Source organism: Melanotaenia boesemani, chromosome 2, assembly GCF_017639745.1.
Source record: "Melanotaenia boesemani isolate fMelBoe1 chromosome 2, fMelBoe1.pri, whole genome shotgun sequence".
Lineage (NCBI taxonomy): Eukaryota > Metazoa > Chordata > Actinopteri > Atheriniformes > Melanotaeniidae > Melanotaenia > Melanotaenia boesemani.
This window is the reverse complement of record NC_055683.1, coordinates 1,717,911-1,736,059: the sequence shown is the minus strand read 5'-3', so window position 1 is coordinate 1,736,059 and position 18,149 is coordinate 1,717,911. Positions and strand designations below refer to the sequence as shown.

The window sequence follows — 18,149 nt, the reverse complement described above, 5'->3', positions numbered from 1 at the left end:
CTCCTTTTTCTCTATAACCAGCGAAAAGGAAAACTTGGACGGAAGGATCCAGAGCTCTGCTCTGCACATTCCTCATATCAGTTGTAATTAATAAATTTTGTAATCTTGAGAGAGGTTTTCCTGTCATCTGTTATCCAGGTAAAAGAGCACGTATAGAAGAAAAGCTCAGGTAAAAGTATATTGTGAGTAAATACCTGTTCTTTATTGCTGTGGCATTCTTAAGGTTTTCTTTAACAGTAATGACACATTACATTTATTTAAGTACATTTTTACTTCTACTGGAGTATATTTGTGAAGGAGAAATGCTGCTTCTACTCCGTTACCATGGCAAAAACCTGCTTGTTACTATTTTTTTGGTCATGTCTTATAATGCAGGAAGCTTTTGTTTTGTTTTGTTAGAAAGACTTCCACATGACCGTTTCAGGAATCAGACATAGCTAGTGGCTACATCAAACGTTACCTCTACGTTTCACTACTTACCACCAATCAGACATAGCCAGGCCCAAACTGGGCCAGAAGCAAACCAGTCAGAATTCCCAGTAGCCTGGACCAGAGAGGCCCGACTAGCCTGCCTGTCAAATGAATGAATGACTGACTCAATCAATCAGTGATGGCGTGCATTGCATGGTGTGGCTGATTGGTCTGCCTGGACGACGGTGGCTCTTTAGTGATCAGACCGAGCAGAGCGGGCGGAGGAGCAGCTGAGAGACGTGGTGGACGGACGGAGTGGAGATGAAGATGAACGAGGAGAGACGAGGACGCGAGTTTCGCAATATTTCAAATCATCATCAGCAGCGACGTCACCTCAATTCAAGAGATGGAGGAGAAACAACTGGTTAGCTAGGAACTACTACTGTAGTACTGATCCTGGTACTACTACTGCGGAACTGGTACTGCTACTGTAATACTGATCCTGGTACTACTACTCCGGAACTGATCCTGGTACTGCTACTGTAATACTGATCCTGGTACTACTACTCCGGAACTGATCCTGGTACTGCTACTGTAATACTGACCCTGGTACTGCTACTGTAGTACTGATCCCGGTGCTGCTACTGTAGTACTGATTCTGTTGCTACTACTGTAGTACTGATCCAGGTGCTGCTACTGTAGTACTGATCCTGGTGCTGCTACTGTAGTACTGATCCTGGTACTACTATTGTAGTACTGATCCTGGAACAACGACTGTAGTACTGATCCTGGTACTACTACTGTAGTACTGATACTGGTACTGCTATTGCAGTACTGCTCTTAGAACTCCAACTGTAGTACTAATCCTGGTACTACTACTGTAGTACTTATCTTGGTACTGCTACTGTAGTACTGATCCTGGTACTACTGCTGTAGTACTGATATTAGTATTACTACTGTGATAATGATCCTGGGACAACTACTGTAGTACTGATCCTGGTACTACTATTGTAATAATGATCCGGGTGCTACTACTGTAGTATTGATCTTGGTACTACTACTGTAATAATGATCCTGGTACTACTGCTGTAGTACTGATATTGGTATTACTACTGTGATAATGATCCTAGTACTTCTACTGTAGTACTGATCCTGGTGCTGCTACTGTAGTACTGATCCTGGTACTGCAACATTAGTACGATCCTGGTAATGCTACTGTAGTACTGATCCTGGTACTGCTACTGTTTTACTAATCCTTGTACTACTACTGTAGTACTGATCCTGGTACTGCGACTTTAGTACTGATCGTGGCACTACTGCTGTTGTACTGATCTTGGTATTACTACTGTAATATTGATCCTGGAACTACTCCTGTAGTACTGATCCTGGTATTACTACTGTAGTACTGATCCTGGTACTAGTATTGTAATAATGATCCTGGAACTACTACTGTAGTACTAATCCTGGTTGTACTACTGTAGTACTGATCCTTGTACTGCTACTGTAATAATGATCCTGGTATTACTACTATCGTACAGACCCTGGTGCTGCTTCTGTAGTACTGATCTTGATACTGCTACTGTAGTACTGATCCTGGTACTACTATTCTAATAATGATCCTGGTGCTACTACTGTAGTAGTGATCTTGGTACTACAATTGTAATAATGATCCTGGTACTACTACTGTAGTACTGATCCTAGTACTTCTACTGTAGTACTGATCCTGGTGCTGCTACTGTAGTACTGAACCTGGTACTGCTACATTAGTACTTATCCTGGTACTGCTACATTAGTACTGATCCTGGTAATGCTACGGTAGTACTGATCCTTGTACTACTCCTGTAGTACTGATCCTGGTACTGCTACTGTTGTGCTGATCCTGGTACTACTGCTGTAGTACTTATCTTGGTATTACTACTGTAATAATGGTCGTGGAACTCCAACTGTAGTACTGATCCTGGTTTTGCTACTGTAGTACTGATCCTGGTTCTGCTACTGTAGTACTGACCATGGTACTACTGCTGTAGTACTGATCCTGGTACTACTACTGTAGTACTGATCCTAGAACTACTACTGTAGTACTGATCCTGGTACTGCCACAGTAGTACTGATACTGGTACTTCTACTGTCATACTGATCCTGGTACTGCTATTGTAGTACTGGTCATGGAACTGCAACTGTGGTACTGACCCTGGTATTGCTACTGTAGTTTCTATGCTGGTACTACTATTGGAATAATGATCCTCGTGCTACTACTGTAGTACTGATCCTGGTTCTGCTACTTCAGCACCGATCTTGGTACTGTTACTGTAGTACTGATCCTGCTACAACTATTGTTATAATGATCCTTTTGCTACTACTGTCGTTGTGATCCTGGTACTACTATTGTAATAATGATCCACTGATCCTGGTACTACAATTGTAATAATAATCATGGTTTTACTACTGTAGTACAGATCCTGATACTGCTACTGTAGTACTGATCCTAGTGCTGCGACTGTAGTACTGATCGTGGCACTACTGCTGTTGTACTGATCTTGGTACTACTACTGTAATATTGATCCTGGAACTACTCCTGTAGTACTGATCCTGGTACTGCAATGGTAGTACTGATCCTAGAACTACTACTGTAGTACTGATCCTGGTATTACTACTGTAGTACTGATCTTGGTTCTAGTATTGTAATAATGATCCTGGAACTACTACTGTAGTACTAATCCTGGTTGTACTACTGTAGTACTGATCCTTGTACTGCTACTGTAATAATGATCCTGGTATTACTACTATAGTACAGACCCTGGTGCTGCTACTGTAGTACTGATCCTAGTATTGCTACTGTAATAATGATCCTGGTACTGCTACTATAGTACTGATCCTGGTGCTATTACTGTAACAATGACCCTGGTACTACTACTGTAGGATTGATCCTGGTTCTGCTGTGGTAGTACTGATCCTGGTGCTGCTACTGTGTTACTGACCATGGTATTTCTGCTGTAATACTGACCCAGCTACTACTGCTGTAATACTGACCCTGGTACTTCTGCTGAAATACTTACCCTGGTACTACTGCTGTAATAGCGACCCTGGTACTTCTGCTGTAATAGTGACCTTGGTACTTCTGCTGTAATACTGACCCTGGTACTTCCACTGTAATACTGACCCTGGTACTTCTGCTGTAATACTGACCCCGGTATTACTGCTGTAATACTGACCCTTGTACTTCTGGTGTAAACCTGGCCCTGGTACTGCTGCTGTAATACTGACCTTGGTACTACTGCTGTAATATTGACCCTGGTACTTCTGCTGTAATACTGACCCTGGTACTTCTGCTGTAATTCTGACCCTGGTACTTCTGCTGTAATTCTGACCCTGGTACTTCTGCTGTAATACCAACCCTGGTACATCTGCTGTAATATTGACCCTGGTACTACTGCTGTAATATTGACCCTGGTACATCTGCTGTAATACTGACCCTGGTACTTCTGCTGTAATTCTGACCCTGGTACTTCTGCTGTAATACCAACCCTGGTACATCTGCTGTAATACTGACCTTGGTACTACTGCTGTAATACTGACCCTGGTACATCTGTCTACATCTGTCCACACCTGTCCTTGTGTCCATGCTTGTTGGCTTTTTTTACTGCACGCTTAGTGGGTCCTGCTGAAACAAACAGACCTCCACAGGTGGGCTGCTGCATGGAAAATTTTAGGAAACCCTCTTAAGGTTTGACAGTCTCTTGTCTAAGCAGAGTCAACTTTTTCATTTTCTAATTTCAGTAGAATCACATCAGGTGAAGCTGCTGTTGACCACTTCTCCTTTTTACTGTTGCAGAGAATATTGATGTCAACATTTTTTATTTCTGGTAAACTGGCATCTTTGTTATTTGCTGATAAATTGACTGTCATGTTGTTTCAGCTTAATAAAGGATCATGAATAACGGACTGCTGCTGGTTGGATGAGAGCAGGAGAGAGAAGCTCTGGACTGGTGGCTGGTAGTTGTGTGTGAATGTTAGTCTATACAGAATATGGAGCGTTGGTGATTATTTAGCCTAGGTGTGTGTGTGTGTGTGTGTGTGCTGTACATGAATTGGGGTGGCCTGGGTGAGTGTACGTCATGCACTGTAATCTGTGTCTACCAAACAAGGTGACATTTCAGCAACAGAAACCCAACTGGGAATCAGAGAAAACAGGATGTGGTGGTAAGACAGAAGGTTATTCAGCACGACATTCAGTTAGACGCTGCTCGTCTGTCCTTTACACAAAGTTGTTTTTTCATTAAATACTTTACTTTTACTTCAGTAATTATTTGGATGACTACTTTTTATAGCAGTACTTCTACCACAGTATAAGTGGCTACTCTGCCCACCTCTGTGTAGATAGATAGATAGATAGATAGATAGATAGATAGATAGATAGATAGATAGATAGATAGATAGATAGATAGATAGATAGATAGATAGATAGATAGATAGATAGATAGATAGAACATACCTGTAAGTGTTGCTTGCTGTAGTTCCTCCTGGATGAAACCGGCTGTGTATTTGCTTTTCTTTCATCCTCCACTCCTCTTCCCTTCTCTATAAGCCCTGGATGTACCCCCCCCCCCCCCCCCCGTCTATCAGCTGTCTTCATCAGGGGCGGAGCTAGACTTTTATACATGGGGGGGTCCAGATTTTATTGGATCTGAAAATCATTTGATTCTGGTTTCACTTACATTCTCTACAGCATCCCACCATCTTGTCAGAATTAAGATTGTTTGCCGATTCATATTTTAGTGAAATAATTGGAACACAAAGCTTTTATTCATCATCACGAATGTTGTTTGAACAGTTTAATTTCAATATGTCAAATGCAGGAATTTCAACTACAGAAGAGCAAGTAGAGAATGAAGTAGCTGTACAATATTTACACATCAGAAAGAAATAAAAAGGAAAAAGCACGAAGAGAGGTCAGAGGATAGGAGATACCGAACAACAACAGACAGATAAAAAGACCAACGTTAAAACACCGACATTAGGCTTGTGGATCTTTTCACTTCACATTTTGTTTAAGAAGATTTGATTTTTTTCATTCCTCCTCACTTAGGGCATTAACCTTCTCCCTCATCAGCAAAGAAAAAGAAGATGGTTTAACGTGAAATTCATTTTCCCTAGACTCTTAACTGGTGTTTTTCTTTACTTGAGGCATAAAGCATCTATCACATAGTCCTTTACCACCTCGCTCTGATAAAATTCATCCCTGGTTTTAACTCTGCAGGTCACACAGAAGTAATAAATGTAGGTGGAACATTTTATGTACACCTCTTCAAATGAATAACACATAACCCCACGTCAGGGCGGCCATTTGTCAAAATCTTCTTGTATAAATTATACAAATCAATAATTATCAATGTGTGCACAAAGTTCTTGACAAAAATGTCTTTTGTAGTGCTGATCAAATGGTCTTTTGGGCAAAAGTCAACAAAGTTCACCATCCTTCACGTTGCAGGACAACCCTTTTAGTCAGGATGGACTCAGCCGTAAAACAAACGCTTCTCACACCTGCAGCTTCTTCACAGTTGGAGGATGTTGGAGTTTCTTCACGCCTTGGCGCTAAGGTTGACAAGCTCCATGAAGGAGCTAAAGAGGCTCTCCAGCCAGCCCTGGTTGGCCATACACTGCTGCACCACCTCCTCCTGGCCAGGGTCCTCCGCCGCCTGCTCAATACTGTCCGTCTGGTGGGGAAATGAAGACAGAACAGACGATAACACGGCAAATATAAGCTGTGGCCCTGATGGAGCATGGCTCCAGATTGGACATTTAGCTGTTAGCGTGGATTCTGTTAGTAAGTAAGTAAGTAAGTTAGTAAGTAAGCTCCACCTGGGCCTAAAGCAGGACCACTAGAACCGTGTTTGGACCACACAGAACTACTTCCACCAGATTTATAAACTCCTGTTTGACTTGAAAATGTATAAATTCTATTAAATTCTATGAAACTTTATACATGTACAACTTTACTGCCGGAGTCTGCTACGTTTGCTAATGAAGGAGCCATTTTTACTGCCTGTCCCACCAAATAAAGACTGTTTATAGCCATGAAACCTGTTTGACTCCTAACATTTTGCTAATGGCTCTTTATCTGTCACCACAGAGGAAAATTCCAACCCTGTGCAGCATCAGAGTTCATGGATCTGCTCAGTTATGTCCACATGGCTGGATTAAATCTGCTGAGTCAGCTTGCTGAGTCATGATGTTCGTTGTTATTTTCCTGCTCCGGTCCTGGTCAGTCTTCACAGAAACATGTCTCTCATTTTCTGAACAATTCATGTCTCTTTTAATTCCAAGAATTAATTATCTGATATTTGATGATGAATGATCCCCTCGACACTGTATTGTTCTGAGTTCCCACAAAATCCCCTCCTGACTCTGACCATTGATGGAGGTGTCCATCATCATCAGCCGATGGCTTCCTGAGATATTTACCTGAATAACACCTCTATTAAACACCTGGAAACTGGGGGGACTTCCGATGACTATGGCTGGTTGAGGACATGTTTTCGTTGAGCTCCCGCTCCCACACGATACTACCTGGTCAATCTACAATTTGAGGACTCCCTCTTGAAACCCGGTGAACTATTGGAACCACTGGTAATAAATAGGTGAACTTTGATGGTGTTTAGAGATGTCGAAACAGAAGAAACTTCAGTCACGGAAATTGTCAACCGTGCCAGCTGCTAATGCTAGCTCTGCTAGCGAATCCCCACCGACGAGCGAAGTACCTCCCCCGGCTATGGATACTGCAGCTCTGATACATGAGGTAACCCAGAGTCTCAGCAGCGTTATAGACGAAAAGCTCTCTAAGATTTCAGAGACATTGGAGAGGATCTCCTCAGCTTTAGAAGGCCAGTCCAGGTGTATCGCAGAGATGGAGCAGCGAGTATCGGATGTGGAGGACACGGTAGCAGGCCTGGAGGCGAGACTAGCCGAAGCAGAGGGGAAAATTAAGGAGCTGAACGACAGTGTGGACGACATGGAAAACCGGAGTAGATGGGAAAACTTCCACATTCTCAATCTGGAGGAGGGCACAGAGGGGAGGCGTCCCATACAGTTCTTTGAATCCTGGCTTCTGAATATTCTCGGTCTGGAGTCGACTCCCGGCATTAAAAGCCGCATCAAGATCGAGAGAGCACATCGCAGCTTCGGCCCACAAGGATCACGCCCTCGACCGGTTATTATCAAACTACACAACTCAAGAGACAAACTTAGGATAATGACCGCAATGAGGGCGAAGCCAAACCTAGAATATGAAGGTAAACGGTTTTCTATCTCTCAAGACCTGTCTATGGCTGTCATGGTTCGTCTGATAAGGATCGGACGTCCCAGCTTCCCTGAATGCACCCTCTTTCCCCACACTGATTGTTGATGCGCTTCACCTGTACAGCGCTCTTTAAATACCTGCCTGTGACAGCTTCTCTCCGCCAGATCGTCTTGGTTCTTCCCTGCACGTATCCAGCCTTTAATTCTGCCTGCCTGCCTGCCTGCCGTTTGACCTTGTTATTCTGGACCTGGATTTTCGTCTCTGCCTGCCCCCTGTCTGGTAACGCTGATTTGTTTGTTATTGGATTCTTGGATTACTGACCTCAGGACCGTACACTGGATTTGGATTCTGGATCACGGACTTATCTTCTCTGCCTTGACGGAGATTTTCAGAAGCCCCGCTTCTGTCATTTGGATTCCCTGACCCCGCCAAGTTATTCCCTCACTAACCTGTTCTCTACTCAGCAGTTATCAACCCACCCCAGCGGACTCCTTGCTGAATCTTCCAGTCCTGCTTTTTCCGTTCTCCCCGACAACCCAACTACACCTGGTACGTGGAGTAACATTATCCCACATCATTGCCACTGACTTTCTGCCTACTTACCCCGGTTCTCATACCCCACAGAAGAGCTGACCCTGCGAGACCGGATTGAACACCATTGCACATTCTTATTGTCCAATAAACCACTTTTTACCCAATCTCTGGAGCTCTGATACTTTGAGTCCTATCTGTGAGTTTGTGACAATGGCGGTCCGGGAGAGACGCCGTGCCTTTAATAATGTGTGCCGAATCCTCATCGATAAGGGTATCCGTTTTAACATGCACTTCCCGGCCACGCTCATCGTGCAACATGACGATGCGGAACACAAGTTTAACACACAGGGGGCTGCGGAGGCTTTTCTTAACACACTGGAATAAAGCCAAAGGAGAACTCAACTCTTTGATTCTCTTCTGTGTGGTACGTAAGGGGTTGAGGGAGCCCCGCTGCGCATATACTGAAGCCACCTTTTGTTTACTAGTATGTAAATCTGATATAGTTTATTTAAACTCTCAAGTGGCCCCGATTATGTACTGTTCCTGTTACACTACGAGGGACTGGTTATTTCTGAATGTTCTATATATGTGGAGGCTCTACGTTGATCTGATTGATCGGTAAATAATAATGTTGTGTTAATCGAACGTTGTGGGGGTGGGGGAGGGTGTGGAAACTCTTTTGTTTTCCTGAAGCGTTGTCTCCTCTCGGCAGGATGTGCCCCTATTTCACCCATTGGGTTATGTTTTGTTTCTGTTTCTGTTTTTGCTTGGTTGATTTCTTTTGGTGTTTTATTGTTCACTCATCTATTAGAGATGGGTATGTACACCCAGCGCAGTATATAAGCCAGTCAAATGTGAATCACACAATGTACCTTAGGTGGATCTTTTTCACCTGTCACCTGTTGAGTGTTCTACTATATGAGTAACCTAAACTTTGTTACGCTTAATGTAAAAGGTATTAATCATGTGGTGAAGCAGCGGAAAATACTCTCCATGCTAAAGAAGGATGAAATACAGATAGCTCTGCTACAAGAAACCCATCTTACTGATTCTGAACATGTGAAACTGAAACGTGATTGGGTTGGTCAAATTTATTTTTCTTCATTTAATTCAAAGAGCACAGGAGTTGCAATACTCATTCATAAACATCTTCAATTTACACCTGACAGAGTCATACAGGACTCCCAGGGGAGGTATGTTGTTGTCACGGGGTGTTTATACGGGGAGCGGATCCTTTTGGGAAGCGCTTATGCCCCTAGTACATTTGATAGGTCATTCTACTCTGAACTACTGGCAGATATCTCTTCAGTGTGCCCTCCCTACGTTATACTTGGAGGGGACTTTAATTGTGTGTTGTCCCTGGATATGGATCACAGCCCACCTAAAACACCGCCCCCCACAAAAATGGCTTGGGCCACAGAGAAATTTTGTTCAGATTTGGATTTATTTGATGCTTGGCGAGTGATTAACCCACGGGACAAAGATTTCACCTTCTTTTCTCACCCTCATCACTCTTTCTCCAGAATTGATTACATATTCGTTTCAAGGCTAGTTTTAGATAGGATTATAGGCTGTACTATTAAACCTTGTGCTCTCTCAGATCACTCATTGGTCTTTACTGAACTTTCACCGCCTTATTATAACCCCTTATCTAGACACTGGCGATTAAATCCCTCTCTTCTTAGTGATCCCACATTTTTAACGTATTTAGAATCTCAATGGGAACTTTTTATTTCTACGAATGACTCACCTGAGGTCTCCGTGTCTACTTTATGGGAAACAGGCAAATCCTTCCTGAGGGGAGCTATAATTTCCTATATGGCTGCAAAGAGGAAAAATACACTAGCAAAACAATTGGAACTAGAACATCAAATTGCAACCCTGAATAGAGATTTTAAGACCACCTACTCAATGTCCGTATTTAAGAAGCTGGAAGCAGACCGTTCCGCGTTAAATCAGCTGCTGACACATAAGGCGGAGTCGGCATTATTCTTTGCGAAGCATAGACTATTTGAGCTGGGTAACAAACCCGGAAGACTTCTCGCTCGGCTTGCTAGGGGCCAGACAGGACCTCGTGTGATACCATCGCTTAGGGATGGTGCTGGTACGGAGCACTTTGAAACCAAAATTATATGCAAAATCTTTAAGGACTTTTATCAGAATTTATACTCCTCAGAATGTCATGATACTTTAGAGCAGAGAAATTGTTTTCTTGAGGGTATATGCCTTCCTACTCTATCAGAGGACGGTAGGAATGACTTATGTAGACCAATCACGACGCAGGAGGTTACGGAGACCATCAAATTATTGCAGAGTGGGAAAGCCCCGGGCCCTGATGGGTTTGGGCCTGAATTCTATAAAAAGATGGTGAACCTGGTGGCTGGACCCTTGACTAATATGTTTACTGAGTCCTTCGAGAGGGGCACACTGCCGCCAACCCTGAATCTGGCCCATATTTCCATGATTTTGAAAAAAGGCAAGCCCTCGGATTGTTGTGGTTCCTACAGACCAATAAGTTTGCTCTGTGTGGACTGTAAAATACTATCAAAACTCCTGGCCAGGAGATTGGAAGTTGTGTTACCTGCCCTAGTCGGGCCGGACCAAACTGGATTCGTTAAAAATAGATTCTCTTTTTCTAACGTCCGTAGACTCCTAAACGTGATACAATTCTCACATAGCACAAAGAAAAGCGTCTTGGCTATCTCACTGGATGCTGAAAAAGCGTTCGACCGTGTGGAATGGAGTTATCTTTTTGATGTCTTGATAGATTTGGATGGGGCACGGATTTCATCGAGTGGGTTAGGCTTCTATACGGATCCCCGGCTGCCAGGGTTATGGTGAACGGCTTGGTGTCCGATGTTTTCCCCTTGGGTAGAGGTAAGCGCCATGGCTGTCCCCTATCACTGTTATTATTTGTACTCGCTCTTGAACCACTTGCGGAGACCATCAGAACTCATATTGGTCTTTCCTGTATCACATTGGGAGACACTGAACACAGAATTTCGATGTACGCGGATGATATATTGCTGTTTATTACCAGACCAGAGGTCTCTATACCAACTTTGGTATCAATCATACGTCAATTCGGTCAAATCTCGGGGTATAAAATTAACTATGATAAGTCGGAGGCCCTGCCGCTGGGCGATTTTGGAGACCGGACTACTCTTGTCGACTTCCCGTTTAAGTGGTCAACTACTGGCTTCGTCTACTTAGGCGTCAGGATCTCAGCGAATGTTAAAGAGCTGTATAAGTTAAACTTTACACCAACTGTAACGGCCATTAAACAAGACCTTGACAGGTGGTTTGACCTTCCTCTGTCGTGGTTGGGTAGAATCAGTTTGATTAAAATAAATCTACTTCCAAGGATTTTATACCCTCTACAAATGCTACCACTTAGATTAACTAGAAGGGCTATTCGAGGCATTGAAAGATCTCTCTCACATTTTATATGGCATGGAAAAAGACCCAGGTTAAAGATGAGGACCCTGCAGATGCCTGTCGATAGAGGGGGTCAGGCCCTTCCTAACCTTCTGTACTACAACTGGGCTTTACATGCCCGTATAGTATCAGGATGGCTTAAATACTTTCTTTATAAAGGTGAAGTGCCGGTGGATGGCTGGTGCTGTGCCCCTTTCTCCCTTATTAGCCTTATTTCAACTCACAAGAGCAGACCGAGGGCGGAGAGTAAAAATAATCCCATTATGACTAACACACTGAGGATTTGGCGCGACATTGCAAAATATGCTGGCCAGAGAGACTCTTCGCCAATATTACAACCTTTAATTCGGAATCAGGCCTTCCCGCCTGGTGTGGGAATTAGCATTTTTGACGATTGGTTTTCAAAAGGACTAAGATTTATTGGTGACCTATTTGTAAACGGAAACCTTATGTCATTCACACAACTCCAAGATAAATATCAGCTACCAAGTAACCATTTCTTTGGGTACCTTCAGATTAGACACTTTGTAGAGTCCAATGCTTTACCTTTAACAGGCCAGCCTTTTGAAAGCCCAATTGACAGCTTCCTCCTCAACTTCAACTCATCTAATATCAGTAATAGAAAATTAATTTCACTTTTCTATGACAAATTGCATTCCCTCAACCGCGCAGGAACTGACAGAAGCAGGGAGTCAGGGGAAAGGGATGTGGGAGCTAAGATTGACACTGAACTGTGGTCAGATGCGTTTAGATCGGCTAAGAAGGTATTTACATGTAATAGACTTAGGGAGAGCCAATACAAGATACTGCACAGATTACAGCGTACTCCCCAGTTTCTTAATAGGATTAACCCCCAGATCTCCCCCCTCTGTGGGAAATGTAAGAAGGAGGTAGGAACATATTATCACTGTATTTGGGAATGCCCTCTGATATTTAGATATTGGAGGAATTTGTCTCAAGTGCTTAGCTCAATTTTTTGCAAAAAAATAAAACCCGAACCAGCCCTGTTTCTTTTGAACTTACCTTTTGGTCAGACCTTCCTACCTGCTGGGCACCGGTTTCTATTGGGTAAACTCTTACTTCTAGCAAGGCGCTGTGTTCTCCACCAGTGGATTGAGAGTAAACCTCTATGTATTACGCAGTGGTACAGAGAGATATTTAAGGTCTTCCCTCTAGAGCGGCTCACTGCTACATTGAAGGGCAATACCAACCTGTTCTACATTACCTGGCAACCTTTTCTCGAATGCTTACCTGATGACCTTGTTGACCTGCTGCAAAAAGGATGTCCGCACCTAAGGTTTTCTAATAATTTGTCATATAACTAGATGCAATATATGTGTGTGATTAATTCTCTTTGTCTTTGTGTTGTATATGCTGGCTATTCCTGTGCTTGTTGGTTTGTTTGTATGAGTGTGTATAAAATCAATAAAAATTATATTAAAAAAAAAAAAAAAAAAAAAACACCTGGAAACTAAACTAAAATAAAATAAAATAAAATAAAATAAAATAAAATAAAATAAAATAAAATAAAATTAGTATAAGGTGGTAATGCTTACCTCCTTCTTACAATGCAGGAAGGTGTGATACTTGTAGTGGTGAAGAGAGTGATACAGGCTATATATCCGACAGGTTTCAATAGAAAGCTTCATGTCCTGAAAAGATTCAAGAGGAACAAGATAAATTTCTCTTTTTCTCTGAGCTTTTACCTGCAAACGGATCTCTACATTTATAAAAAGCCTCTTTGTTAAATCATCCAGACTCAGAAGCAGCTCATTTATTCTGCATTGTATTTAAAGACCTTCTGCTGGTTCATCTGAACAGGATTTATTATGTAATGTGGGTGATCGGTATGCACCTGGATCAGAATGTCTTGGTGATGTCAGAGATCAGAGGAGAATGGGCAGACTGGTTGGAGATGACAGAAAGACAACAAACAGGAAGTTCAATAAGCACTGGTTCCTACCAAAGACTGCAGGATAACATGTCTGAGCACACAACACGTCCAACTTTGAAGCAGATGGGGTACAGCAGCAGAAGACCACACAAGGTGCCTCCTGTCAGCTAAGAACAGGAAACTGACCATGTCCATCCCTTTATGACCACAGTGGAGCATCTTCTGATGCAACTTCCAGCAGGATAATGCACCATGTCACAAAGCTCAGATCATCTCCACCTGCTTTCTAGAACATGACGATGAGTTCACTGGACTCCAACGGCCTCCACAGCCACCAGATCTCAGTCCAGTAGAGCAGCTTTGGGATGTGGTGGAACGGGAGACTCATCATGGATGCAGCCGACAAACCTGCAGCAACTGTGTGATGCTGTCATGTCAATATGGAGAAAACCTCTGAGGAAAGTTTCCACCACCTGCTTCATCTATCACACCAGGATTAAAAAGGTCCGACCCGGTACCAGAAGGTGGACCTGATGGAGAGGACGACCCGGTACTAGAAGGTGGTCCTGATGAAGAGGATGACCCGGTACTAGAAGGTGGTCCTGGTGAAGAGGACGACCCGGTACTAGAAGGTGGTCCTGATGAAGAGGACGACCCGGTACTAGAAGGTGGTCCTGATGAAGCGGACTAACTTGTACTAGAAGGCGGTGAAGTGGACTAACTGGCACTAGAAGGCGGTGAAGTGGACTACCTGGCACTAGAAGGCGGTGAAGTGGACTAACTGGCACTAGAAGCCGGTGAAGTGGACTATCCGGCACTAGAAGGCGGTGAAGTGGACTAACTGGCACTAGAAGCCGGTGAAGCAGACTAACTGGTACTAGAAGGCGGTGAAGCGGTCTAACTGCCACTAGAAGGCAGTGAAGCGGACTAACTTGTACTAGAAGGCGGTGAAGTGGACTAACTGGCACTAGAAGGCGGTGAAGCAGACTAACTGGCACTAGAAGGCGGTGAAGTGGACTAACTGGCACTAGAAGACGGTGAAGCGGACTAACTGGCACTAGAAGGCGGTGAAGTGGACTACCCGGCACTAGAAGGCGGTGAAGTAGACTAACTGGCACTAGAAGGCGGTGAAGCGGACTAACTGGCACTAGAAGCCGGTGAAGTGGACTACCCGGCATTAGAAGGCGGTAAAGCGGACTAACTGGTACTAGAAGGTAGTGAAGCGGACTGGGAGTGTCTATGAGAACTAATGTCGCCATTATTTTCATCTAAACTAGAAAAGATGAATGAAAACGTGATTTCTCTTTAGAGGGAAACCATCATGTTGTCACTCTATAGAAACTCACAGGACATTAATAAAAAGATGTTGATCAATCAGCTGACTGAAGGCATACCTGTGGTCAGGTGTTTCCTTTCTTTCATCATCCAAACCCTGCTATTCCACATGTTTTAACCCAAGCAGCTGCTGAGTCAGCTTGTAAGCCGGGTTAGCGTGTCCTTAAACGCAGGAAACACTTCCAAATGAAAAATCACCTGCTGCTTCAGAAAACTCTTCTTGACCCAGTTGAGGGTTTTACGGTTGTAACCGTCTCCGCCAAGATGGACTCTGACAGAACCAGATTCCAGAGGGTCTGCTGTCATTTTGGGGAATACATGTAAAGCCTCCTGGACAGAAGAGAGCAGTCAGACACCAGATTAGAGCAAAGAAACTGAACCATTCAAAGGCTTCCAGCCCAGAATATGACTAGAAAGGTTTACCTGGTGCTGGGCGCTCATGTTGACTCTCCTCAGCAGCTTCTTCTTCTGTTCACTCAGCAAGCTGTCAATCTTCCTCATCGGCGGGAGGTATAACTCATCTGAGGAGTGAAAGCAGAAGAACGCTGCAGCTCAAATCTTCTGCATTGTTAGAATAACTTCTCCAACATCTTTATCTGCATTTATCAGCTTCACTTTCCCAGTTGGGGCGGGGCTATCACTGGTTTCTCTCTGTTGCTCTCACTAACCTGCAGGTTAACATGAATAACCAGAAACCAGAAATGTAGTCTGTATACGATATTATGTGTAACAGGCAGAACCAGCATGATGGCATCATGTGATGCGTTCACACCCCTGTAACATAAACCAGAGACCTGGAGCTTCTCTGGTCAGCTTCTCTGGAAAGTTCAAACAGTTATGATGACTGGAATTTGGTGAAAGTGGGACAAGAAGAACAGGCATAATGTTTAATTTGATATATTTGTAATTTTACTAAAGGGAAAAAAGTGGTGTTTGATGATGTAATAAATAGTTCTATATTTCTATTCAGAGTTGGTGGTTTATGTATTTTTGGGGCCTGGCATGTTCATAAAAGAGGTTAAACAAAAAGAAGAATTATAAGATCATATAGGTGAGGATGTGCTGTGAAAAAGATCCCAAACATGACTGCAGTAAGCATTTTTTATGTGGTATATAGAGGCTAAATCAGTACTCACACCCAGCTGAGGAGTTTGATGACGAAGGTTAAATGTCACTTCTGGTGATAAACCTCCTTCCAATGACATCTGGCACTACTTCACAATATCGGCTCAACTCATGTTTCCCCTAATGATCTTTCACTTATCAGCTAACAGAGCAGGATGCTAACCAGGTAAGTCCACAGCTGTAACCAGGTGATCTCTGAAACTCTGACATGATCTGACTCAGATGCTTCTGATCCAACCAAAACTTCACTTTTCTCTGCATCTCTTGAATCCTTGAATCGCTCTCCTCTTTATGACTTAATGAGGAACCCTCATGTATTTAATGACTTGACCAACCAGAACCAGGTTCCCCACACACTTCGTAGTCTACAGTGATTTGGTTGACCACCACATCCCGTTACGGATAACTAATGAGGAGGATGCGATGTCAGGCGAATATAATAAAGTCTGTTATTAAGGTGAGTCTCCCCGTTTTAATTTAAAATGTAAAATTCTGACTGTATCTTGTTAAAGGGACATAATTAATGTGTGATTACAGATATTATTTTAATTTCTTGCCCTGATCTGTTTGTGTCTGCGGATTAATGTCCTCCTGGGAATAAAAAACTTCCAGTCTAGTGGCTCTAGCTCTTCTCAGAGTTGATAGTTACAGATCAGCTGTAAAAAGTAAAAAAAAAAGAAACGTGTTTGGCGTAGCTTAAAAATCTGAATCTTGTGTTGTCCACACATCTGCATGCAGGAAGCCATGAAGTAAAGCAAGAAGAAATGTGGCTGATGCTCACCATCAGTGTCCTCCAGAGCTTGGATCATATCAGGGTCCAGAGCTGTGCTGACCAGCATCTCCACATAGCTCCTGAACATCTCCCTCATCACTCGGCTGTTCAGTCCACCTCGTGCTGCTCCTAAAACACCAAGCAAATGTGGTAACATGAACTTCTCTTACTGATTAACTCCTATTAATACCTGGTCATTGTTCTGAAAAGTATCCATCTGGTCCAAGATGATGCAGCGATGGTTCTGATGAGGATCATCATCAGAGGTCATGTTTCTCCAGTTTTATCTTCTCTTCATTGACTTCCTGTTAAATCCAGATTAGAATCTAAAATTCTTCTCCTCACATATAAAACTTTTAGTGACCAAGATCCACTGGTTCTTATAGATCTCAAAGTTCATGATTTCTCATCAGAGCCTTACTCTCAGACTGCAATTTTACTGGAGGTTCCAGAGGTTCTACAAATAGGATGGGAGGCAGAACCTCCAGTTATCAAACAGCTCTCTGTGAAATCAGCTCCCAGTTTGGCGTCAGGAAGCAGAAACTTCGTTCAGAACCTTCAAAGTAATTTTTTTTTTGTTTACATAAACACAGCTATTATATTCAGACTGCTATGGATCTAATGAGGGATTTATCTGGATTATAGTCGGACTGCTGTGGATCTAATGATGGATTCATCTGGATTATAGTCGGACTACTGTGGATCTAATGATGGATTCATCTGGATTATAGCCAGACTACTGTGGATCTAATGAGGGATTTAACTGGACTATCGTCGGACTACTGTGGATCTTATGAGGGATTTAACTGGATTATAGTCGGACTACTGCGGATCTAATGAGGGATTTATCTGGATTATAGTCGGACTACTGTGGATCTAATGATGGATTCATCTGTATTATAGCCAGACTACTGTGGATCTAATTAGGGATTTAACTGGATAATAGTCGGACTACTGTGGATCTAATTAGGGATTTAACTGGATTATAGTCGGACTACTGTGGATCTAATGAGGGATTTATCTGGATTATAGTCGGACTACTGTGGATCTAATGAGGGATTTATCTGGATTATAGTCGGACTACTGCGGATCTAATGATGGATTTATCTGGATTATAGTGGGACTACTGTGGATCTAATGAGGGATTTATCTGGATTATAGTCGGACTACTGCGGATCTAATGAGGGATTTATCTGGATTATAGTCGGACTACTGCGGATCTAATGAGGGATTTATCTGGATTATAGTCGGACTGCTGTGGATCTAATGAAGGAATCATCTGGATTATAGTCGGTCTGCTGTGGATCTAATGAGGGATTTAACTGGATTATAGTCGGACTACT

At 43.0% G+C, this 18,149-nt stretch overlaps 2 protein-coding genes across 2 annotated transcripts in view; both read right to left on the bottom strand.

Moving 5' to 3' along the window:
• The window catches only part of si:ch211-195b15.7 (synembryn-A), a 47,858-nt gene extending 42,904 nt beyond the window's left edge, over positions 1 to 4,954 (bottom strand). Inside the window, exon 1 of the mRNA XM_042001240.1 lies at positions 4,904 to 4,954. The gene's annotated coding sequence lies outside the window, so the exon portion shown is untranslated. The remainder of the gene's footprint in view (positions 1 to 4,903) is intronic.
• A 276-nt stretch (positions 4,955 to 5,230) lies between these two features.
• prr12b (proline rich 12b) overlaps positions 5,231 to 18,149 on the bottom strand; it is a 49,701-nt gene continuing 36,782 nt past the window's right edge. Inside the window, exons 12-16 of the mRNA XM_042000912.1 lie at positions 16,816 to 16,935; positions 15,333 to 15,430; positions 15,108 to 15,239; positions 13,237 to 13,332; positions 5,231 to 6,125 (exon numbers count right to left, since the gene is read on the bottom strand). Of these exons, the coding sequence (XP_041856846.1) occupies positions 5,991 to 6,125; positions 13,237 to 13,332; positions 15,108 to 15,239; positions 15,333 to 15,430; positions 16,816 to 16,935 (581 nt within the window). The 3' untranslated portion in view covers positions 5,231 to 5,990. The remainder of the gene's footprint in view (positions 6,126 to 13,236; positions 13,333 to 15,107; positions 15,240 to 15,332; positions 15,431 to 16,815; positions 16,936 to 18,149) is intronic.